Genomic DNA, 25906 nt, shown 5'->3' on the forward strand with positions numbered 1-25906 from the left:
GCAGCCTCTGCCTTAACCCCGCGGCTGCTGGAGCGAAGCGTGGCCACCCCAGCCCGCTTTTGTTCGCTCTCTGGTTTTGTTGTCGCACGCTCCGACTGAAATAGCCCAAATCCCTCATAGGAATCTTCCCCCAGCCCGAACCCTCGGCTGGTATCTCGCTCGGGCAGGTTTCATGACTCAGCAGCCCAGATGGAGCCGTCCCTCACAGCCCTCAGCTCCAAATCTGTTTATTGCTCCAGAGGCTGTTTTTTCCGAGAACCTCGCTGCTTTATAACAGCCAGAGCTCTCCCTTAAAACCCTGCCTCTCCAGCGAGGGCTCGCGTCACACTCAGCACGGAGGTGGGCGAGGAACAAAAATAGACAAATTAAGAAAACCTCAAAAGGCCAAAAAATGAAAATGTGAGGGTTTTGGCTCTCCGAGCTCAAGGTTTGCTTTGCCTCCGCGTTGCATCAGTTCTGCTGCCTCCCTTGGAGCTGCACCATCTCAGGGGCAGAGACGAATCCCCGGGTGATCACAAGTCTGTGAGAAGCTGAGACACAGCTGAGCCCTTGGGGTGTCCCCCTGGGGCTGGGGTCCCTGGGCTGGGGGCTCAGAGCCTTGGCACTGCAAGCCTGGGGTGGTGTTTATTGGCCACGGGCAGCGTAGGGAGAGACGAGGATGGGTTTTGAGTGGCAGCCTGTGGGATTCCCTCCGCAAGCATCTAAACCCCTCATTCCCCCTCACCTCCACTGAATGAGAAAAAGGCTCTGGATAACTCCCGTTGCTCATCCTGGACAGTTTTAAACTACTCACGCAACTGCAAAGGTGTTTTTAATGCTGGTGCAACTTGAGCTTTTAACCTTCGCCCTGCCAGGAGCTTCATGTGTGTTTGGTGTGGGACAGAGGATGCAAAGGGGGACAGCAGCAGCTCTCCTCTAAGGCAGATCGTGTTGTGATCAGGTTCTCCCCCTTCCCATAGGAACTGTGCATCTCTTGGAAAACTTCTGTAGGGACAAGATGCTGGAAGTGGTGACCGATGACACTCCGCGGTGCCTTAGGGAGTGATGGCTTCGGAAAGGTCAGGACTTGGGCTCTGATCCTTGTGGGTTGGGATATTCTGTGATTCTGTAAACCCACCTCGCAGCCCAGCCTGGCAGATGCCCGCATGGCTGGTGGGTCCAGGGCACATTTCTGAAGGGTGAGCCTGACCACGGGCCATTAGCTGGTCATTAGGGCTATTATCTTAATCAGGGGTGTGCCCCTGCTCTGGCTGGGGTGTGCCCAGGGTCACGAAGGCCTTCTGAGAGGGGAGCAGCGTTCTGCATCCATCCATCCATCCATCCATCCATCCATCCATCCATCCATCCATCCATCCATCCATCCATCCATCCCCTCCAATCTCCATGGCTATGCCAGAGTTTACCCTTCCCTGCAGGACCACCTGCACTGCTGTGATGTAGAAAAAGGTCCCTGTGTGAGGAAAAAAGCCCAGGGACTGGGACCTCCTGTTTTTGGGAGCAACATCTGCATCCAGGGTGGTCGGACCGCGGAGCGACAGGCGCTGAGCGCTCCAGCAGCACCCACAGCCCGGCCAGAGGGAGCTGCCCTCCCCTCCTCGCCTCCCTGATGGCAGCAGGGACCCAGGGGAGGCAGAAATGATCTCCTGTGGATAAATCCCGGCACGGAGCCATCGGCTGCCTGGCGCTCGATGCGAGGTGACAGCGCGGAGCTGAGATCCCCGAGCAGGCGCTGGGGCTGCGGCTCCTTAATAGGCGAGAACAAAACCCGAGCTCGGGTCACCACGTGGGGCTGAATGTGGGTCAGAGGAGGAGGCAGGAATGTCACAGCTCCACAGGGATGTCCAGCACTGCCAGGCAGTCACAGCACAGCAGAGTTTCCAGTGGCACAAGGAGCAGAAGGGGAGTGAATTCCACCCCAAGCTCCTGGGAAGGAGGATTTTGGCTGAGAGGCTCCCAGGATGTGGCTGTCCCCAGGCTGTCCCCAGGCTGCCAGGTGTGACATGTGCCAGGCTGGGATGTGTGGCCTTGCTGTGGTTCTCCTGTGAAGTGTGTTCACCTCCCTGGGCAGCAGCCAGGAGGGAAGAGGCCCAGTGGGCTGGAGGCTGCAGGAATTTGTGTGCCTGGTGCTGCTGATGGGCTCACTCCCAGCACACATCAGCTCCAGCCACAGGGAGGGTTGTGGGGATGTGCTTTGCCTGTGCCCCTGCATGTGCTTTCCCCACAGTCACTAATAAATCCATGCTGGCTTTTCCTGGAAGGTCACTGAGCCAGTTTGCTGGGAGGCCAGAGATCACTACGGGGCATCACTGTGGTTTGGATTTTTCCCTTTTCTTTTCTCACCAGGATGGCAGCTCGGGGTTTGTCTAACCACGGCTCAAAAGCTGCTGCCCCAGCGTGGTGTTTCCTCCCAAAGAGCTGGTTTAGGTTTCACAGGCCCCTCCTGATGGGAATTTGAGCAGGCACTAGAACTAGGGCTCCTTATCAGCGCTATCTGCGCCGTGGGGAGCAGGAGCCGGTGCTGGAGCCCCCGGGATCTGCTCCAGGCAGCCCCCACCTCCCGGGCTGAGTCACAGCGGGCCCAGTGCGTTCGCTGCTGGGGTGACGGCAGCTGTGAGTCCCAAAAAAGCCCCCAGCAGTGATGCTTTAATGACAGGCGGATAACAGCCCCGGCAAGACTCATTCCGCGCATACCTCAGCGCTGTGACTAAGCTGGAGCAGCCGCAGCGTCACCCCGGCCCTGGTGTCACCAATCCTGCAGGTCCCACGATGCCATCTCCCTCCTGCCTCTTGTTCCTTATTTAATGTTCCATGTCCAGCTCGGTCTGTAAGGCAGGATCTGCATCCCCCAGCCGTGAGCCCGGAGTGCAGCCACAGGGAGCAGCCCCCAAACCCAACCCCAGCTGATGCAGGCACGGTTCCAGTGCACTCGGCTCCTTCAGGGTAAAAGAAAGGCACTTTGGCTGTTTAATGCTAAAAGACAACAGGGGAAACATTCCCAAGGTTTTACAGCTTACTGTGCCCTTTCCCTTGGCATTACCAGTCTCAATTTCTAGACTTTAATCTTGAACATGTAGTTTATTACTACTGCTTTTCTTTAAATAGTGATATTTGCTAGGAAATGCAGTGGCTGCGTCCCTACGGCCGCTGCTGGGCGTTCATCTCCCCTCTCCTGGTGAGGAGCTGATGGATATAGATCCAGGCAGCTGTGTGACCTTTACAGTCTCACTCCAGTCCAGGGATGTGGATGTAAGATTGTTTCAAGTCATTCTGATTTTATTACAAACTAAAATACTTCACATTCAATGGCACCTCAGGTCCACAGGATAATTACTCTTGGGGAACAAACAACAACTGAACCTCAAAGCCTTAGAGAGGTATTGGTGCAGCTGTAGCTCAGTCAGGCTCTTCCATGAGATCCCAAACTTGGGAGCATCCAACACCCCACCTGCTTTGGCTCCCAGATTTCCTGTGGGACATTATTCCAGCATTACACCTTAGCAGGAAACTCTCTGACAAACAATTTACTGTTCAGTAAACACACAAGCTGCATCTGCAGAGAACCATCTTCATCATCCAGCTGATTGCCAAATCCAAATCCAAAGTTTGGTGCTGGGGCTCAGGGATCAGCTGATGTGCTGGGGCTGTGTCTGAGCAGCTCCTCAGGCTGAGGGAATCAAACCCCACAAACAGGAGCTTCCTTTTTGTGGGACAACATCAGGGTCCTGAGAACCTTTTCATTCCCAAAGCTGCAGTGGCTGCAGCTTGCAGCCTTCCCAAGGAGCATGAGGCTGAAGGATTAAATATAACCTGACACCCCCAAATCACAGGGGGAGCAGCTGAAGCTCCTCTGTTTGTGCAGAGCCTTCCTGCTGGGATATGTGCTAACACCACACAAAAGTAACAACTGTTGAGGAGCTTCCCTGCCATGTCCTTTCCCATCCTTTATCACAATTAAGTTAAAAAGACTGGACCACTGCAAGCTCTATTTTTACACCGTCAGGCACGTGCTGTCGCCTCTGAAAGCTGCTGCTGATTTAGGAAGGAACACAAGGAGGGAGGAACTGCATTTCTATACCCTGTTCTGCACAGAGTGTGACTCTGTCCTCATTCTGTGTCACTGAGAGTACCGTGATGCTGTCTGCAGTCACAGGAGGTGTGAGGAATGAATGCCCATTCACGTTTCAGATCAGCTTATGTGGCACATGATGCTTCCCAGGAATCCTGACAACAGCAGAGTTAAAAGGAACCCAGACAAATGTCAGCATTCATACAATTTAACAAAGCTCCCTACTTGTTTTTACAAAAAAAAAAAAAAAGAAACAACAACAAAAAAGCCCCGAAAGGTTTTAAACAAAAGGAAATGTCCTTCATTCAACACTGGTAAAATCTTTCAGCGCTGTCAAAGCGACTTCAAAGCTTCTCCACATCTGCCTGCTCCAGCCAAGCACTGCTGCCTGTCCTCAGGCCTTTGTGATGTACCCTTCTCTGATCAGGAAGTCATAGATTTTCCTGGTTTTGTTCACATCAATCTTGATGAGGGCTCGAGCCTGAGCCAGTCTCAGGCCTCCCTGTTTGTTGCACTCATTCACTAAAGCAGCTTTATATTCCAAATAGGCTCCAGGGACCAGCCTCACCATCTGACAGAGCTGCAAGACAAAAGGTGAAGTTAATAAACACCAACACTTGTCATGTTCTTCCATTCCCAGAGCCCTGCTGGGGGAGGAACACGGGGAATATTTTCCTGAGAACACTTGCAGTGTTTCTTTGCACAGGGGAATGCCAGGAGCTGTTTGGATCCACAGGTAGGGAGGGGAGGAGCCTGCTGCATTCAGAACCATTCCTGGTGGAAAAATAAAGGAGGAGGATGAAAGCAAGCCCTGGGCTGGCAGGAGCAAAGCTCTGAGTGTGTCTTGTGTGGGCGTTGCTCCTCGCAAAGGCCGGGAAGCACACATGCCAGACTTGGAAGCAGCGCTGGGCTGGCCGGGAGCCAGGGAGGGCATCTGGCTGCTAATCCCCTGCAGACTCAGGCTCTAATGCCTTCTACAAAAGCAGCTCTGCCGGCCCCCTCCAGGAGTCTGGCAGGGAAGCTGTGCAGGGAAGGCATTCTGTGGTTGGAAGTTTGGTGAGGAATGGCTCTGCACAGCCCCTGAGCTGTTTGGCTGCACAGCTCCTGCTCAGCTCCCAAATTCCAGCTGCCTTCCAAGAGCACGGCGCTGCTCCCGCTGCACAAACTGTCTGTCTCCTCCCTTTAATAAGGAAATGCTTCATGCTCATTCCTCACAGATAGGAAATTGCAGAATTCCTCAGACCTCAGACTTTCTGTCTCAGCTGACCAGGAAATCAGATTCCACACACACACACACACACTGATGCCCTGGCATCATTATTGCCATGCTGAATGGAGGCAGAGATGCCAGTTCCACATGGAGCTGTGAGCTGATTCCCAATGCTGCCAGCTCCAGCCAAGGGAAACACACACTGAGGGCAGGCTGAGATACAGCTGTGCTTCCTGGGCACTGCAACCTGCCTGGGGCACTCTAAGGACACCTCAGGACTTCAATAATCTCTTATTTCAATAGCTTTTCAGAGTTAGAGGACAGGACTGCACTGGGCTGAAAAACAACCAGTGTTCATTAAGGAAAATTAACCCCTCTGCTCAGCCTGTCCACAAAGTGCAGGCAGGGAGATGGATGTTGTAACAGCACCAAAACCACCCTGCTGCTCTGCTCCCTTCTTTGCTAAATAATCCACTTTGTGCTGTGTGTGTAGCACAGGGAATTAAGAACTGGAAAACCTGAATGATTTCTGTGAGAGGAAGAGTAGTCAGGGCCTGCAAGTGAGGTGATGTTCACAGCTCCCCAGACGTGGTGTGGGCAGCCCTGTGCTGTGCACACACAGTTGCTAGAGATGATCCTTCCATCCTTTCCTCACCTCCTTCTCCTTCTCGTTGAGTTTCTCTGTGCCTGGCAGGCCTGTGAGGTTCAGCGGTGGGGCACTCCGTCTGCCTGCGGAACGAGAAAGGAAATGCTGCAGAACTGGAGCACTTTGGAGGTGGCTGCTCCTGGGGTGTGTTAGGGAAGCAATTCAACCCAGTTTGAGCCAAGTGTTTACAGGCAGGGTTATTTAGGGCTTAGCATAAAGCTCTGCTGATGCCACCAAAGGTTTGCTTTTGCAATTTTAAGCTCTGTGAATGTTGCGTGAGACTTGTGAGCTGTTGATTTTTGGGAGGAACTGCAAGACAAAAGCTTTGTGTCAGACTGGCATCAGGCATGGCTCAGCCCAGCTGACTATCCCTGACTCTCCAGGGAGGGTGTGCCAGGTGTGCTGAAACCAGCACCTTGTAAGGATGCTGAGACTATTTATTGGTGTGATTAAGCAGCCAGTTTCTCTCTGGCCTTACTGAGAACTCCATGAGGCAGAGTTTTCTTCAAATGCCTTTAAGTATGATGTAGGTATTGCAAGGCAAATGCAGTCTGGGGATTTGTTTTTTGTCTGTTATGATAAACAGTTCTGAAGGAACATTTATCACAAGGTCATCTGGTATTTCCCACTTTCACTATTGTTTATAACTTTACCAGGAACAGCCTAAACTTTCATAAGGGCTGTCTGCTTGCAAGTTTGGTTTTTTTTTCTAATAGTATTGGGTTTTTTTTGTAACTTGCAGAGCTCAAGACAAAATTTGGGTTATTTATTCACATTGGAAAAAGTCTCTCACCCCCATGCTGTGGGCTGCATATTTAGCACTGTTAGAGATAGGTCTGTCCCAAATTTGGCAAAGTGATGAGACCTTGTGCATTGTGCCATTGTTTGTCCCAAGGACCCTGCCCCTGGCACTGGGAAGTCTCTCTGTCCCCTGGGCATCTGCAGGAGCAGACAGGATCTGCCTGGGTGTGAGGAGCTGAGCAGAGAGAGCTGAGGCTCTGGGCAGAAGCTGGAGTGTGAGTCTGTGGGAGGTGTAAAGGAAGTTATTTCCCAGCACTGCTCCCTCCTCCCATGGCATGGGGTGACTGTGCTGGGAGGAGATATGACAAAATTCAGTTTTACTCTTTTATAAACCCAAAAATACCCCCCACACACAAACTACACTAAAGGAAGCATATCAAGGCTGCAAAGTCAAGAGCTCAGAATCTAGAAGTGAAGCATTAATTTGCCCTCTTGTATATTCAGAGTGATGCAGCCTTTAATTAGAGCCACGTGGCAGCTCTTCCCCAGCATCCCTAGGCAGGATGTTTGCTTAATTAGCAACTCTATGGTATTTTGTTTGGGTTTTGTTCCACATGTGATGCTGCTTGTAAACACTGTGAGCTATCACAGGCAACACAGTCCCCTTCCTGGGACACTGGATCCTGGATAAAAAAGGAAGTTTTGTCATTCCAGACCTTCCATGGAAGACACTGGCTTCCCTTCACGGATTCTGATGCCCTGAGATACACAGAGCTGTTTTTTCTCCAAAACACCAGATCTTAGCAATCACCAAATAGGTTTAGAACAGTCTGCAGTGTCCTGACTCACTGCCTGGGATCCTGACCCAAATTTCTGAGGCTCCTGGAAGAAATGAGGAAGAATATACAGACCCAGTGTCCACCTCTGAGAGGTTTGATTCAAGTGGTTTAACAGCAGCCCCATAAAAATGGGTGTAGGGACAGGGCCAAAGCCATTTTCCCTGGCAGCATTTAACAACCCTGTAGCAACTTTATCCCAGAGTCAGTCACCCCATGACCTCAACAAATGGGATGGGAATTTATTTAAGTCTTGCTCATGAGGACCTTGACTGACCCCTGAATCTGCTCCTTACTGGGCACTGAAAGAAGATGGGGTCCTGTTGGTCCTAATTTGTGCTTACAGACTGTGAAAATCTTTTTGTTTCCTGCCTTGCTAATGTAGCTTTAGGATGGGTTTTGACCTCTAGTCAGAAAAATCTAGAAATTCAGCAAAAAATCCTGCAGGATATGCGAGTGGAATGACTTGCAGATTGATGCAATGTTGACTTAAGCAGGGTTAACCATGAGGCTTGAGGACTGACACTGTGGCACTTAAGAAAAAGAGTCAGAAAAGGCTGTCAGAGATATTACTGGGTTTTAGCAGACATCATCTAACACTCACCTGTAGTTGAGGGAACTGGAACCGTGGGAGTTAGGCCAGAATCACTGAAAAGAAAGGAAATTTTCAAATTGCCTTCATGTTTTTTAAGAATAACTGCATGTGTTGGCCCTGAATGTGCTTCTTCCACAACTTATAATAATTACACAATTCAACTTGCATAACCCAAGCCCTGACTAGGAGTCAACAGGATTTATAAATATTTAGTGTTCCCACATTGAAAAATATGTCTGAAACCTGTTAAAATACACAACAAAGAAATGTGCAGGGGCACAATTAAAAACCCAGTGGTGACTGAGTGGGGAAATCCCAAACCATGCTGCACACAGGATGCACTTCCTTTACATTGCAGCTTGCTCCTTAAATCCAAGTGCTCGTGCAGGGTGATGACACATTAACAATGCTGCTACATCTAAAATCATCTGAAATATTTCAGGCATCAGCTGTGCCCTCATTAAGATCCATAAAGAGCTCATTTCCCTCCGTGCCTTTATGAACAGCAGTTCAGTTCCTGAAATATAAATTGGAGAAAACTGAGGGGTTTGAGTCCCTCCTTTGCCTGCACTCAACAAGCACCATTGCTGTCACCCACTTTGCTGCCCTTCTCAATTTTGCAGGCTGTTCCTACTTTGATAAATTGGGATTGGATTTGTTACTGCCAGGCAGGAAAGTGTGTTTGGTGCAAACTAAACCACAGAATCCCAGCCAGGTTTGGGCTGGAAGGGGTGGATGATGTGAAACTCATCGCGTCCCACGGGCAGGGCCACCCTCCGCTGGAGCTGCTCCAAAGGCCACCCTGGCTGGTAGTGCCAGGCTCCCTGGGCACTGGGGCAGTTCCCTGGGCACTGGGGCAGTGCTTACATGTCTGCCTGGCGGCTGAGCCACTGCTGGCAGGCGCTGCTGTCCTGGATGTACTGCAGCACCTCCGAGAGCATCGTGCGCTTCAGCCGCTCCTCGTCCCGGCTCTTCTTCAGGTGGTCGTAGGTCCTGGCACCTGTGGCACACACACACACACCCTGCCCTCACCCACAGAGGCCACACTGGCTTCTCCCTGCTTCAGGAAACATTGGGAAGTTCTCTGTCTCTGCTCCAGCCTCTGCTGTTCTCTCTTTTGGCACCACAAAGGGTGAGATCCCACCCTGCACCCTTCCCCTGTTCATTGCAGCCAAAAACAAACAAAAAGGTTTCCATGATCTAATTCCAGGATAAAAGAGGCCATTTCATTGATGTGGAGGTCTTAGGCCTCTCTCCAGTTATCACATGTGTGACAGGCAGTGAAAGTGTCCCAAGATAAAGCCCTGAGACCACTGTGCCATGACATAAATCTTTTTTTAATGAAGCTTTTGCAAAGTGGTGCCCTGAGCAGAGCTGGGTCAGACACTGTGATCTGATGGCTCCAATCAGCTCTGAACCAGCCCAGCTGGACTGGGCATCATTGCTGAAGCCTTGCTCAGCTCCAGAGCCTCTCTGAACTAAGTGTCTTTTTGTTCAACACATCCTGAATGTTGTAGAATCATCCTTCCCTTCCTTGATGGATGGGAATGGGCTGAATAATGCATCAGGTACTTACTGCAGAAATTGGTGATTCCTGCTGCTCTGTACTCCTGGAGTCTCTTTATTTCCCTGCGCAGCTCAAATTCCACTGTTGGGCCCCACGAGGTGGCAGGAGGGCAAAGCAAAAAAGCAAAAGTGGGTCAGTGGGGTGGACTGGGAATGTGGCTCTGTGTTATTTGCCTGCACAGGTCAGCTCTGAACACACAAACCACAGCCAGGGTTAACCTCCCTCCACATGACCTCAATCTCTCTGTGTCCCCATGCTCCTTGGTCACAGATTTCTGCTGGTTTCTAGCATTTGTGTACTCAGAAAAGGCATTTTCTCTTCATGCTTTGATAGACCCTTTGCCATACCCTAGACAAGGCAAATAACAATAATGTGGGACTTCTGGAAGGCATTTCAATAGGTCTGAGGAACAACTCCAGCCAGGCTCCTTATACATCAAATATTCTCTTGGAACTATGATATTCCTAGCTGCACCTTCCAAAATTTTTCCTTGCAGACAATTTTTTTTCCTGCAGTCAGTAAGATGAAATTATGAAATGTTTCTTTTGCTCAGAGATATTTCCTGTCTGCTGCTTTCATCAGCTGCCTTCCAGCACTGCCCAGTTTCCTTGTGGATTTGTTTCCTGCTGCTGCTCAGGAGAGCAGTGTTTCCTGTGCAGTGCCTGTACCTTGCTGTCAGGTTCACCTGAGGATCTGCAGCCACTACAACAACAAAACCAGGTCCCAGGAGCAGCACTCCCTTGTGGGACTCATGATTTTGCAGGGTCATGCTCTTGGCATTTCACACAGGGTGTCCTGAAAACACGGGCACAACTGCGTAAACGCTTTGTTCTTTCTAATGAGCAACAGCTCTCGCAGTTCAAGTGACAGAACGGAGCAGGATGTGGTGACTCGGACTGGAATCTGCCTAAATGCAGGCTGTGGGATGATTCAGGGATGGAACAATGCCTCTCCCCTAAGGTAAGGACATAATGACCACTGCACTATGTAATTATGTGACATAGAATAGTTTAACGTGTGCCTTTCAAAGAACTCAGCTTGCTGCCAGCTCCCAATCTCTCCACACTGCCATAACATAGAGATTTTATTCTTCCCCTGATACAGAGTCCCAGTAAATAAACAGTGGTCTTTAGATAAAAAAATATTACCTTTAACACGTGACCAGAACGTTCAGTCAGTGTGAACTCAAACAAAGAGCTCAGACACAGCTGAGTGGAAAAAACCCACTCAACATATCAAACCACAAATGGGTCTGTTTTCCTGAGGTAGTTGGATGGGGGAGGAGGAGGAAAACCACCTCCTGCCCTGCAGGAGAGGGATCTATTTAGGACAGAGATGATGCAAGGCTTTGCAGTGCGAGCAGGACTCACGCGCGTGGCTCTCGATGAACTTGTCGTGCTCCACGGGCCCCAGGATCCGCGCAAACCTCCTCATGGTCTCGTACAGCTCCTGCACCTCCTTGGGGTAGCGCCTCTCCAGAACTGCAGGGGGGCAGAGTGCCACACATCAGCACTGCTGCTGCCAGGACAAAACACCTCTGTGGGGGCTGATGTGAGCCCCAGCCTCGGCACTGCCTGCAAATCCGCGTTTTGCCCCTTTTGGTGTCATGGCTACAAATTGCTGAGTAAAAGGCAACAAGAATTACAGCCCTTAAAATCCTTAAGGCATAAAGGGTGATGTTTAAATGCTGTTCAGTCATTTCTCACAGGAGTGAGGTGCCTGGGTTTCACCTTCCCCCTCTTCCCCACTCAGCAGAGCCCAAAATGCTTTGAGCAATTGTGAGGCAATAAGTGAAACACTGAGCTGGGAGCAGTTAGAACCAGACAGCTGGAAACAGCTGGGGCAGGAAATCTGCTGGAATTTAGAACATCTGAATATGTTCCAGTATGAACAAACCACACTGGTGACCTGGAAATGGTGAATGTGTGAAGTTTTGCCACTTTGAAGTGAAGCAGCTACACCTGATACTCACTCTGAAATTTTCTGAGGTTTATCAGGCCATGATCTCTTATAATTCTGGAAATGAAAGAAAATCATATTAATAAAGTCCATTACTCCTGCATTGCCTCAAAACCACAAAGACTTCAGAAGAAACTTTGATTTAGACCATCAGAGGAGTCTAAAACTAAACATGAATGAAATTTCCATAAAACCTGGGCTGGCTGGAATGGAAACATGATGCAGTGTGTCTTTAATCAGGGTGAATTTTGGACAGTGGTGTGCATTAGCCCTAAGCACAAAGGGAGCTGCAATCACTTTAAAGGTTGGAAATTGCTTCTTTAGGCACAGATTTCACATCTACAGCATCTTATAACTTGTCCTTCCAAAATCAGAGGTAATGAATGTCTCATGAACATGATTTCCAGCTTCAGAGGGAGACAAACATCCCTCTGCCAAAGCACAGGGTAGGGCTGCACTGTAAATGCCACTGGGAGCAGGAGAAAGGCATTTTTCCATGGCAGCTTGGGTTTTAGAGAGATGATGGAGGTAACTGTGGGTTTGAACAGCTCCTGATGGGATCAGGGAAGGAGCAGAGGGAAAAGCAGGTGCCTGATAAATCCCTTTGTCACCAGTGTGAGCAGTGCCACGTGCTCATTGCTCTGTGGTGACTCCACTTGGGCAAACAAGATACCACAGAGCTGGGCTGTCAAGGTCAGGTCACAACTTGCTCTGTAAAATCCCTTACACTTCCTCTGCTGTGCCCAAAACCTTCCTGTCCCGTGCACAGTCACCCTTCTGAGAGTGACATCAGCACTTCTGTGCCATTTTCCTGATTTTTGTCCCATCCTGCTGTTGGAACTTCACAAAACCTGACATTGATGTTATGAAGAGCCCTGCAGCGCTTTCCTTTAGCATGACAAGATTGATCATCATGGAAATGACACCACATAAATACTTTTTATTTATGAATTATAAAGAACCAGGTCAATCCCTCCTGTCACTCAGCAGAACTGTGTGGTTTTATGGAGCAGCCTCACTTCAAATCATCTTCCAGCAGGGAGTAATTCAGCAAGATATAATTTTAAATATTGAACAAAGTGTTTCAAAGTTATAATAAAACTTAATTTAATTAATAGATTGAGTCATTCTAGAACACTGTCAAATGAGCTGCATCAATTATTCAAGCCCACGTCAGCAATAGAGTTATCTTCAGTGGAAAACTAACTTAGGGACCACCAGGATTTAAAAATAATGATGTAAATATTTCTGGGGAAAAAGTGGGGGTCCAGCAATCAGTCACAGTCTGGCAGGATTTTTTTTTTTTTCCCTGAAGCAGGAAATTAATGATGTGTAATCCATCAGCATTGCACAGGGAAGGAAAAACCAGAGTTACTGCTTCAAAACTCACTTTTTCCGTCTCTGTCTTTCCTTTAACCTGGAGTGATAGATATCTACCACTGCAATCTTCAGAGCTGCAAAACACAAAGGTTAAACAATTCATAAGCAATCACTGCAGGAGGCTGAATTTCAAGCTTTTATGTTCACATTAGGCTGAAATGGTCACTGCTTTGCTGGTTTAAAAATCCTGAGGTGATTTTACAGGGGCATCAACTCATGAGGGACAAAGCTGCAGCCCTTGTACCTGGGGGAGGTTTCTTTGCTTACTCCTGCCAAATTCATCACTCTGAATTCACTCATGTAAACATGAATCTGGGCAGATCCTGAGAACTCTCCTCTTCCTCCTTGGCCTGTCTTGCTGTCAGCATTTCTTTGTTCCTTCATACCAAATATTCCTCCTGAGAAAAGATCTGAGGTGTCAGCTTTGGGCAAAGGTGTCTCTGCCCAGAGCCAGGAGCTCCAAAAAGCAGCCACACTTCTGACCTGTGAGGGCTCAAAGCAGCCTTTGCTACAGTTGTTAAAAACATCTGGAAGATTCCAGCTTTTTAACTTCCAAACTTATCTGTCTGCCAGGAGAACAAAGAACAGTTCAGGACAATGAGAAGAAGCCCAGGAAAAAAGCCATGCTCATTAGAAATCACATCCTTCCCAAAATCAAACCTGTCTGCAGCCTGGCTGAGCCACTCTCAGAGCCTGCAGCTCCTTTTCCTTGCAGCCATTAGCTTAATCAACTTTTTTTTGTGGGTAAATTCTTGAAAAGACAAGATAAAGAGACACCTATCACCTTCCACTGCCTCACTCTGTCAGATAACACACAAACCCTGGGTCATTAAATGAGTGTAGAGGTGGCTGATTTTTAGTATTATTTTTTAAAATTATGTTAATAATTTCTGTGTGCTCTCAGAAGGAAGAGGCTCAAGGCTTGGCAGTGGTTTAGAGGCTGTGACACAACAACCAGCTTTTGGAAAAGGGGAACTGGAGTGGCCCAAGGGGGACTGAACCCAGGATCCATTTCTCTCTGTGGTTACACAAAAAGAGCAAAACTGATGGTGGCACTTTATTGATTGTACTCTCAGATTAATAATTAATAATGCAATTAAGAAGTGTGGTTATGTGTCTATTTTAAATATGTATGGAGGTGTAAACACCAGGAAGCCCCCAGCCTCTGGGAAATTCATCCCTGCATCCCTCTGGGTAATCAAATTTCATACAAACAGGGACAGCTGAAGCCCAGAGCTGTGGGGATTCACTCAGGAGCTTGATCCCAAGAAAAAACCCTTCAGTTTGTCCCAAATTGATCTAACATTAATCTAAGAGTAAAGGGTTCTGTATGAGACAGGAGGGGTGCTGCAATATTCCTACTTATTTTTACAATTCCTTGCATTTTCCAGCATCACTGTATATTTTCAAGGGATTTAAGTTTCCTAATTTATAAACAAGCAGAGGTGGCAAATTCCCCTTTGTGCTAAAATGTGGGGATGAGAAATTGGGAATGCAGCAAGTTAAACATGAATGAAATCCATTAGGAAGGGTTGGAATTGGTGCCAATTTAGGGAAAATATTTTTGTAGTTTTGAAACCCTCTGCAAGCTCAGCCAACTTGTTATTTTCTGGGGTTTGTGTGGGCAGAACTTAATAAGTACATGCAGAAACTGCTCTGGAGAACCTCTATAAATATCACAAGCAATTATGCACCTCTAACCATGGAGTTTTCATGCTTTCACCTGAGTGCACAATATTCTAAAGAAAAGATGATCAGCTGGGGAGAGGAAGGAACAAATGAAGGGGAAAAAAAAGGAGCTTGTGCTTGCAGTGAAATTAGTATTTGGTGCCACATGCCCTGGTGGAGGGGCTTTTGTTTTTACCAGCCAGATTCACCCAGGAGCAGCGATTACCAAATCTGGAATGCATGAATAACTCTGACTACTACACTGCTACACATGCATGGAAATGAGAGAGGAGATGCTGGGGGAATGAGAATGATCTGCCTCTGCTCTCCCCATGGAGGCAGTTTGTGCTGCTGATGGGAGATAATCCCAGCTCAGAGTGTCCACCCTGGGCTCTGATAAAGCTCTGCTCACTGCAGGCCCCACTGATAGGCAGCAATTCAAGGCTCCTTCCTCCAGTTAAAAAAAAAAAAAAAAATAAACCAAAGCCAAATATTTTGGTTTCTCCAGAGTGTGTCCAAAACAGTTTCTTTGCTTTTCATTCCTCTTCAGCCTCACTTGGTCTGCAGGAAACTTTGCTGAACAGTAATGAGTGAGAGCTTTGTTCCATGGGAGCAAACCTGCCTTGGCAGGCCAGGCCCAGCTAATGGGAAGAATGCAAATTAATCCCAGTAAACAGCCTGTGGGACCAGTGTGTGCTGGGCTGGGGACAAAGTGAAGGGCTGCAGTCCAAATTCACCCACCCTGGAGGAAAGCAGGACCATGGCAAACAGAGATCTGCCTCTGGAGCATGGCAGGAGATCCCAGCTCAATAAACACCACGTTCTGTCAGAAGGACACCGACTGCTTTGCAGCTTAAAATCAAATTTCCCTGCCAGTTGCAGCCTATTTCCACTCACTTCTAAATCTGTGGTTTCAGCAATTACTTTGCAGTGTTAGAAGTGAAAAATCATTTACATGAGAAGGGGGGAAAAAAGCTGGGAAAAAGATAAATTACCAACGTTCTAATTCAGCCTGATGAAAACTTGTAGTTCATGAAATATTCAAGCACTGTGGGCTGAATTAGGGTTGTAACTGGTTGGTGCTTTTGATCTGTCCATTATGTTTTTGTGTAACTGCAATATATATTTGCACGCTCTTACTGTAGTGCCAGCACTGAACAAAAGAGAACAATTCCAGAATTTAACTGAAATGTGAGAGATTTCATACAAATTTTGGCCATCTCACTAATACCAGGAAATGACTGAGTGATGTCTGTGACCTCCTGTGAGGTGGGGAGAGCAGGTACAGGTTCTGTTTTCCTCATAAAAGCTGCCTGGGAGCTTTCCCACCTTGTATTAAATTGCATTTTCTTGTGGGAATACCAAGAACTCGTTCAGAGTGACACAGGGAAATCTAACAGGTAAAATACATGAGATGAAATGATAAATATAATATCATATAAAAGTTATACTACATCATAAAACAGAGGTCAAGCAGCTCAAATCTAGAACTTCTTAAAAAATAATTTTACAAAATATTACAAAAAGCAATGAGGGAGAAAGGGAACAAGGGAGAATTCCACTCCAATGGCAGCACAAACATTCCTGTGGGATGTGCACCACAGGAGGAAAGAGAGAGCACAGAAACTGTACTGGCTGGGCTGCTCCCAGGGCAGAAAATGCAAGAGGAAAATCATTTTCAACAGTTCATCTTGAACCCAGTGGGGTTTAATGTGTGGCAGGAAAACAAATGCAGGATTTTCTTCCCAACCTGAGCCTTAACTTGGCTGCAAGGCCCCGTTTGGGTTTCTCTGGGCTATAAAATGGTTTTTTACACCTGTGTCACATTTTCACCTTTACACCCAGGTTGCCCATCAGCTACAAAGCACAAAGGCTCCTGGAACCAGCCCTGCTCTCCAGAGCCTCGTGTTGAGCCATGTCCTGCCCCCTGGGCTCCTACAGCTGGGCTGCAAAATTCAAAATTCTCTCAAGTAAAGTGGGCAGCTTTAAAACTGCAGCACAGGGAGGATGTGGCTCCTTCCTTTTTTTTTTTTTTTATTAAATTGCAGAAGTGAAAGATCTCATTCCAAACTCTTAGAAAAGAATTCCTTCTCTCCCCAAGATGTGAAAGGGAAAAAGCTGGCTGGAGCCTGGGAGTTCATTTTTTGCTTTCTCTCTCACGTGGGCAGCTCTGGGACAGCTGTGGGAAGGCAGGTGCCAGAATTCCTGGGCTGGGAGATCCAAAATCCAGCTGGTCACGCTCCACAACCCCTGCCAAGCAGTTTGCACACAGCAAATGCCTGACATCTCTTCCCAAACACTGAAGGATGGAGTAGAGAACATCCAATGAAATTATCAGGCACAAATATTGGACAGACGGGGGGAAGTATTTTCTCACACAACACATAATTGAATTGTGAACTCCTAATTCGATTGTGGAAGTCCCTGTTGCAGGATGTGCAGGAGCACAAGCAGATCCAGCTCCAGCAGGAGTTAGCAGAGCTCCTGGAGGACAGGAGAGACCTCAAATGGCTGAGCTGTGCCAGGGAGGAAGGCAGGTGTGACTGAACAGCAATCTGTCAATTAACCTGCAGAAGCAGGAGATTATTTTGCTTTTTCAGCTCACCAGGACCCAGCAGAGAGCTGGCATGAGGAATCCCTGCCATGGCCTCAAGCAGTGCCCCTCTCAGTAAATGCTGAAAAGGGAGAGGCTGACACACAACTCTCACAGAGTTTGCATTCCTAAAGCTCCTGCACACACTGCTCAACTTCCAGCTGGCTTTTTTAACTTTGCCAAGACTGTCTGTATGTAACAGGATTTGTCTGTCTCCAAGGGATGCAAAGGCTTTAGCTCAGAGCTGACACAGATGGCAGAATTCTGAGGCACAAACACAGGACTTTTAAACCCTGTGTGTACTTACAACCATGGGGAAAAGCAGCATCTTTTCCTCCCTGTGGATTAAAATGTCACTTCAGTAATTCCTGTTGTTAAGACAGAAACTCAGAGCAGGAACTGGGCTCATCTTCACAATAAAAAGGAAGTTGTCACACACAGCTGATGCTACTCTAACTCAGGGCATGTTGCACACATGAAAAATCACACAGCTTCAAGTGACACTTTTAATGTGTTTCACATAAACCACACACCTCCTTTGTGCCTGCATTAATTCCTACCCTGACAGATTGAATGCATTAAAAACCCAAACATTAAACCCCATACATTAAAAGTGTACATGTTCCCTTTTAAAGAGACACAATGAAAAGCTGCACAGGCATCTGAAGCAGTTTTCAGACTGGGTACAAAAATATGGCACTTACCATGCAGAATGTCTGAATCATCTTCTACAAAATCAATATCTCTCAAATCCCACTCAGCATAGTTGTCAAACTCCTGTTCAGAGGGGATTAATACATTGTCACTAACCAGCACTAAAATATTGGCCTCAGGTTTCAGAACATGCACAAGGACTGGGAACAGAGAGATTTACTCAGACACAGCTCAGGCTCCATCTCTGAGCATAAACAGCACAGGGCAGCTTTAGCTGGGGAAAATGTGTGTAAATGCATCCCCATGGGAGCTTTACCTGGGGAAAATGTGTGTAAATGAACCCCCATGGGAGCTTTACCTGGGGAAAATGTGTGTAAATGCAGCCCCATGGGAGCTTTACCTGGGGAAAATGTGTGTGTAAATGCCCCCCCATGGGAGCTTTACCTGGGGAAAATGTGTGTAAATGCCTCCCATGGGAGCTTTACCTGGGGAAAATGTGTGTAAATGCCCCCCCATGGGAGCTTTACCTGGGGAAAATGTGTGTAAATACCCCCCCATGGGAGCTTTACCTGGGGAAAATGTGTGTAAATGCTCCCCCATGGGAGCTTTACCTGGGGAAAATGTGTGTAAATACCCCCCCATGGGAGCTTTACCTGGGGAAAATGTGTGTAAATGCCTCCCATGGGAGCTTTACCTGGGGAAAATGTGTGTAAATGCATCCCCATGGGAGCTTTACCTGGGGAAAATGTGTGTAAATGAACTCCCATGGGAGATTTACCTGGGGAAATGTGTGTAAATGAACTCCCATGGGAGCTTTACCTGGGGAAAATGTGTGTAAATGCCCCCCATGGCTGCAGCTGGAGCAGGATGGTGTGACAGGACAGGGGGAATTAATCAGGACATGACTCCCTGACTGTGATGGAAATCAGTCACAGAATGTCCTGAGCTGGAAGGGACTCACAAGGATCACTAATTCAACTCCTGTGTGCCTGGCTGGGATTGCTGGGTGCTGCTCCTGCTCAGAGGTACAAAAACAAATCCCTGTGTGGCTGCACTCATTCCTCCATGGACAGGAGCAGAACTGGGGCATGGGGAGCAGTGCAGTGTCCCCAGTGATGTCTGGAGCAGAACTGGGGCATGGAGAGCAGTGCAGTGTCCCCAGTGATATCTGGAGCAGAACTGGGCATGGAGAGCAGTGCAGTGTCCCCAGTGATATCTGGAGCAGAATTGGGGCATGGAGAGCAGTGCAGTGTCCCAGTGATGTCTGGAGCAGGGACTGGGGCATGGAGAGCAGTGCAGTGTCCCCAGTGATGTCTGGAGCAGGGACTGGGGCATGGAGAGCAGTGCAGTGTCCCCAGTGATGTCTGGAGCAGAAATGGGACATGGAGAGCAGTGCAGTGTCCCCAGTGATGTCTGGAGCAGAACTGGGGCATGGAGAGCAGGGCAGTGTCCCCAGTGATGTCTGGAGCAGGGACTGGGGATGGAGAGCAGTGCAGTGTCCCCAGTGATGTCTGGAGCAGGGACTGGGGCATGGAGAGCAGTGCAGTGTCCCCAGTGATGTCTGGAGCAGGAATTGGACATGGAGAGCAGTGCAGTGTCCCAGTGATGTCTGGAGCAGGAACTGGGACATGGAGAGCAGTGCAGTGTCCCCAGTGATGTCTGGAGCAGGAATTGGGGATGGAGAGCAGTGCAGTGTCCCCAGTGATGTCTGGAGCAGAACTGGGGATGGAGAGCAGTGCAGTGTCCCCAGTGATGTCTGGAGCAGGGACTGGGGCATGGAGAGCAGTGCAGTGTCCCCAGTGATGTCTGGAGCAGGGACTGGGGCATGGAGAGCAGTGCAGTGACCCCAGTGATGTCTGGAGCAGGGAATGGGCCATGGAGAGCAGTGCAGTGTCCCCAGTGATGTCTGGAGCAGGGACTGGGGCATGGAGAGCAGTGCAGTGTCCCCAGTGATGTCTGGAGCAGAACTGGGGCATGGAGAGCAGTGCAGTGACCCCAGTGATGTCTGGAGCAGAACTGGGGCATGGAGAGCAGTGCAGTGTCCCCAGTGATGTCTGGAGCAGGGACTGGGGATGGAGAGCAGTGCAGTGTCCCCAGTGATGTCTGGAGCAGAACTGGGGCATGGAGAGCAGTGCAGTGTCCCCAGTGATGTCTGGAGCAGGGCTGTGTGTGCTCCCCTCAGCAGGTGACAGTGCTGGAGCTGATCCTTTGGCAGAGCAGCCAATTCCCAGCAGGGAGCAGCCGGACAGATGGACATGTGGACATCTGGTGGCAGCAGCACGTCCTGCAGCCTCTGTGCCTGCCCAGCTCTGCAGGCCACCAGCGCCACCTCTGGCACCAAAACCTCAATTAATGCAGAGTTTTAATCACAGAATAGCTCAGCTTGGAAGGGACCTGCAAGGATCAGAGTCCCTGCTCCTCGTGGGATAACTTTCAATTAAACCACAGGACTGCAAGCACCCTCAGTGTTACACCCTGCTGAGATGTTTTTAAATGAAAAGACAGGCAGGGGCAAACTGGGATGTGTGAGAGCTGAGCTTGCACTCAGCAGTAAATTTAAAATAATGGGAGAGTCATTCTTACCTCAACAAAGTCAGCTCTGGCTGGCATGTACCCTGCCATGTCCCTGGAGAGCAAGGAATCAAAGGTGGGCCGTGGGGGATCATCAGCAGCTGGAAAAAACAAAAGGTTTTCACTTGTTGAGTAGGGCTTGGGATCTTTTTTTAAGGATCTGTAAATAAGTGTTTATTTTTTGCAGGAAAAGTGGGAATAATTAGTTGAAGAAAAATACCCTGATTGGGTTTTTATCCAGTGTTATAGTCAGAAAAGACAGAGTTCATCCAGAGAAAAATGCAGCAATCGAGATCTTCGTAGTATCCTCAGGAGTCAAACACAAATTCAAGGTAATAAACAGGTAATAAAATGTAAACTCTACATTTTGGAGCTGAGCATCCCCCTCTAAACCCCTGCAGATCCCTGGGGCTCAGCATGCAGGTTCCTTCAGTTAATAGCAACAGGAGTGTTAAATCTGCCTCCTTCTGGGGGCCATTGCCAGAGCTGCAATTAAAGGCAGAGAACTCCCAGTTTTTACAGCACTTCCCAGCTGAGGAGCTGGGTGTTTTACAGACAATAACAGTCTGAGGCTCACAGTGCTCCTGTGCAGGAGCTGAGCATTGTGTGTCCCACGGCACAGATAAAGCAGGCTGAGGCACACAGAGTTTGTCTTGGCCCAGGGCACATAAAAATATCAATAACAGCCAGGGACTGAACCAAAATTGCCCAGTTCCTACTGTTTAGCTCTAACCACTCTAGTGGGAAATGTAAACCTCCAGCCAGCCAGCAACTGCCTCACCCAGAGAGGCTGGGGAGCTCTGGAATGAACAGCTGCCAGACTGGGGGAATGCTAAAGATGTGAAATGCAAGGAAAACTGAGAATTTGTTAACTTGCTGCAGACTTTTTTAACAGGCAGCTTTCAAGGGAGAGGTGTGAAATCAGCACAGTGTAAAGGAGTGATTCTGTGACAAATTAAACCAGCAGTCAGGCCTGGGACACAGTGTGTACTCAGTAAGGTGCACATGATCAGAGGCAAAGCTTGAAGGCAGAAATCCCCTCTCAGCTCTCTTGGCTGGGCAGGGTGAGACCCACACTGGTGTCTGTCCTGAGGGACACATGGAAGGAGCTTTGGGGTGGATTTATCCAATGGATAAAGCAGCCAGATCTGTGTGTGCTCTGGCTGTGGAGGAACTTCTGCTTTTGAGCCCCTGATGTTTGTGTTTCCCATGGAACTGACACACCCAGGGATGAACCCAGAGTGGAGAGAACTCCTGATATTGTCCCAGCAGTTATCAGAACAGGTTTTCCCTCTGGGAATGGAAGCAAAGAGGATCTGTGGTGCCTGTCCTCCCAGAGCTGCTGACTGCAGGGAGGGATACTCACAGTGGAAGGGAATGGCTGTCTCGTGGTGCTGAGCCTCCTCTGCCTGCTTCAGGTTCAGCAGGGTGGAGGCAAACAAGGGGTTGTTGATGAAGTGTTTCATGTAGTGCTTCTCACACTCCTCCTTGGATTTGGTGCACATCTGGTTGGCCACGTCCTGCCTGGAGCAGAGAGAGGGGGAGGCTTCATGTGAGCAACACAGAAATGTTGGGTTTTCAAAAAGATAATTTTGGAAAAGAGATTGGTTGTGTGCAGAGAAGGGGCCTGTGATGGTGTCTGAACTCATGTTCTCAGCACCAACCTCAGATGTTTGTGCCAGGGAGCATTTCTGGGTGCCCATGAACAATGAAATTCACTGTTTGCATATGGGAAACTCTCTGCCTGATGGAAGCTACCACATCTTCAACAGGCTTGAAACTCACTGCTGTTATCTGAGAGCTTTTTACACATTTTACTGACTCCAGGTAAGGGCAAACTCTAACCAGTTATCAGTCCTACTTCTGACAGCAATGTGCACCTGAGAACTCTCAGTTCTGCTTCTGTGAATTCTGGGGTTCTGTACTTTTAACACAACTATTTTTAATAAAGGAGAAGACAGATAACTCATGAAACAGGCTCTGATACTCCAGCCTTCCACTCTGGCTGCTGAATTAGTGTCTAACTCACAGTAAGTCATTGAACAGCCAATGTGCACTGATGAATTCAGCAGTGAGATCCAGGGAAAAGGAAAACTGCTCATCATTGACTGAAACTGTCTGAAGCACTGAATTCTCACCAGTTCCCAAATCCACAGTCCATCACAGCTTCCAGGAGAGACATCTCCTCCTGAGCTGTCCAGTTGGGATCCAGGACAGGGAAGTCAGATGTCTGGAGAAGAAAAAAGCAGAACAAACTGTGATCCTCTGCTCCAACCCACCTCAGAAAGGGCAAAGGAGTTCTGAACCATGGGGTGACACAGGAGATAATTCTGGTAGTTTCAAACTTTCACAAAACCTGATTGAATAATTATTGGAATACTTAGGGCACTGGGTCACCAACCACAGCAAATACTGGTACATGTTGTGTCTCCCAGCTGTAATTCCACAATGCTATGAAACACAGTAAAATTACTGGGGACTTTAAGAATTATTAATTTTGAGGAAGAAGAAACAAGCCTAGAGAAACAGAAATTATTGCAGCTGGTTCAAGGACTGTAAATCTAATGAGGTGCATTGTGCTATGCAGGCACAACAAAAAGATGCAGCTGTAAATTACTCCACTGATCCATTCTGTTCCAGGGGGATATTTTCTTTTTTTAAAAGAATTAAAGAATTGCATCACTTAACCTTGCAATGTATTATGAGTAAGCAGGGGTCCCTCCCTCCTGGGAAGCTGTGAGAGGACTGAGGTGTTATCCAAAAGGAATATTTACCATTATCTCATAAGTGTGATCACTTTGATGCTTCTTGTACTCAAACCCTCGGGTGAAACACTGCAGAACACAAGATCAGAACTGTGTTACTTCTGCCCTGCAAAGCTTTTCACTGCTCCCGTTTTTAACTCCCATTCTCTGACCTCCTGCCACAGGTCAATCCCTCCCCCTCCAAACCCCCTTCTGTGATTTCCCTGTCCCTGTGTGTGGCCAGAGCAGTTGTCCCTGTGTCCCAGGCAGGCTTTGGTGGCTGTCCCAGGGCAGGGAGAGGCTCTCACCTGCAGGCACAGCAGGAAGGGAGGGGGCCCACACTCAGCACACTTCACGTAGGGCTCTGTCAGGTACGAGGAGCAGCCTCGGCACGGGGGCTTGTCAAAAGGGTCACCTGGAAAACAACAGCAAATCTCTGCTGTGGCACAAGCACAGCACTGCTGTGGCAGCCCCTAAATTCATCTGTGCCTGGCCACAGTGCATGGTCCAGCTCAGGATGTTCTGGGATTCTGTGGGTTTTAAATGAACTCAATTGTGCAACAAAATAAGACTGCCAAATTATAATGGCTTCAAACTGAAAGACAGCAGGGTTAGATTGGAGTATTGGGATGAAATCCTTCCTTGTGAGGGTGGGCAGGCCCTGGACAGAGAAGCTGTGGCTGTCCCTGGATCCCTGCAAGTGTCCCAGGCCAGGCTGCAGCACCCTGGGACAGTGGAGGTGTCCCTGCACCTGGCAGGGCATGCAGTTAGGATGGGCTTTAAGGTTTCTTCCAACCAGTCTGGGATTCTGATATTTTCTAAGAAAATGGATTTAAACCAACTCAACAAAACTCACTCTGAATCATTTGTGTGACCACTAAGCCACATCCCCCAAGAGCCACATTCACACATTTTTTGGAACACTCGCAGGGATGGTGACCCCAAAATCCCCCTGCTGCAAGAAATGCTGGTACCATGCAGGTTCTTCATGAGCACCTGTGGGAGCTGCGTTCTCTGATGGCACTTACTGCTGAAGGAGGCATTCTGTGGTGGCACTTACTGCTGAAGGAGGCATTCTGTGGTGGCACTTACTGCTGAAGGAGGCATTCTGTGGTGGCACTTACTGCTGAAGGAGGCATTCTGTGGTGGCACTTACTGCTGAAGGAGGCCAGGCGCTCCATCCCTGCTCCTCGCAGTGCAGCTCGGCTGCCCTGAGCACCTGGAGTGTGAGTCAGTCCCAAACTGCGAATCCCAAAGGGAATTCTGTCCCTGCAGATCCTCCCAGGGTGTCCTGAGCAGGAGCAGAGGGGCTGTCAGCAGCTCTCAGACCCCACTGCACACAGATCTGAGTGTGAGCTCTGGGTATGGGGACACCAAACCAGAGCTGGGGGTGATGGGGCTGTGAGCCCACAGGGAGGGTTTCAGTGGGAATGGACGTGCTGAGCAGAGAGTTACAAACAGCTGCTGTGCAAGGAATGCTCTCACCTCCCAGAAGCACTCCCTGTATCCCACTGCCCATATCCCATTCCCTAGATCCCACTCCTCAATTCCCATTCCCCATAGCCCAACCCCATATCCCATTCCCCATATCCCAATCCCCACTGCCCCATATCCCATCCCCTAGATCCCACTCCCCAATTCCCATTCCCCATATCCCAGTTCCATATCCTATATCCCTTATCCATATCCCAATCCCATATCCCATATCCCATATCCCTTATCCCACATCCCATATCCTTTATCCATATCCCGTATTCCATATCCCAATTCCATGTCCCTTATCCCATGTCTCATATCCCATATTCCATATCCCAATCCCATGTCCCATATCCCAATCCCATATCCCAATCCCATATCCCATATCCCATATTCCATATCCCAATCCCATGTCCCATATTCCATGTCCCATATCCCATATCCCAATCCCATATCCCATACTCCATACCCCATGTCTCATGTCTCATATCCCAATCCCATGTGCCATGTTCCGTATCCCATGTGCCATATCCCATGTCCCATCTCATATCCCATGTCCCAACCCCATATCCCATATCCCATATCCCATATCCCAATCCCATATCCCATATCCCAATCCCATATCCCAATCCCACACCCCATATCCCAATCCCATATCCCATATCCCATATCCCAATCCCACATTCCATGTCCCATACCCCAATCCCATGTCCCACACCCCATATCCCACATTCCATGTCCCATACCCCAATCCCATGTCCCACACCCCATGTCCCACACCCCATGTCCCACACCCCATATCCCATATCCCATATTCCATGTCCCATATCCCATATCCCAATCCCAATCCCATATTCCATATCCCATACCCCAATCCCAATCCCAATCCCAATCCCCTCTCCAGCCCCTGCTGCCCCCTCTCCCCCTCACCGCCAGGGGGCGCCCCAGCCCGGCCCCGCCCCCTCCGGCCCCGCCCCCTCCGGTCCCGCCGCGGCCCGCGAGGCTCCGCGCGCTCCCGGCGCCGCTCCCCGCTCCTCCCTCTGCCCCAACCGCGCTGTCCGCGCTGCCCTCGCCGCGGCCCGGCCCCGCTGCGGCCCGTTGGCTGCCCCGGGGATGAAGTACCGGGAGTGCCGGGGCCGCCTCACCTCGCTCGGGGCAGCGGGCCGGGCCCGCGCGCTCGTGCCGTGCGCACGCGCCGGA

At 49.1% G+C, this 25906-nt stretch overlaps 1 protein-coding gene across 1 annotated transcript; it reads right to left on the bottom strand.

The window, feature by feature from the left end:
• Positions 1–3241: 3241 nt before the first annotated feature.
• TADA2A (transcriptional adaptor 2A) lies at positions 3242–25906 on the bottom strand. Its single transcript, XM_033078019.2, has 16 exons — positions 25852–25906; positions 24387–24521; positions 23539–23645; positions 23261–23320; positions 22625–22716; positions 21853–22010; positions 20499–20587; positions 17966–18038; positions 13011–13074; positions 11634–11677; positions 11032–11142; positions 9671–9742; positions 8962–9094; positions 8104–8147; positions 5932–6005; positions 3242–4646 (listed from the first exon to the last, which is right to left on the bottom strand). The coding sequence occupies exons 2-16, from the start codon at positions 24409–24411 to the stop codon at positions 4461–4463; spliced, it is 1332 nt and encodes a 443-aa protein (XP_032933910.1). The 5' UTR covers positions 24412–24521; positions 25852–25906; the 3' UTR covers positions 3242–4460.

This window comes from Catharus ustulatus, chromosome 22 (genome assembly GCF_009819885.2).
Source record: "Catharus ustulatus isolate bCatUst1 chromosome 22, bCatUst1.pri.v2, whole genome shotgun sequence".
Classification (NCBI taxonomy): Eukaryota; Metazoa; Chordata; class Aves; order Passeriformes; family Turdidae; genus Catharus; species Catharus ustulatus.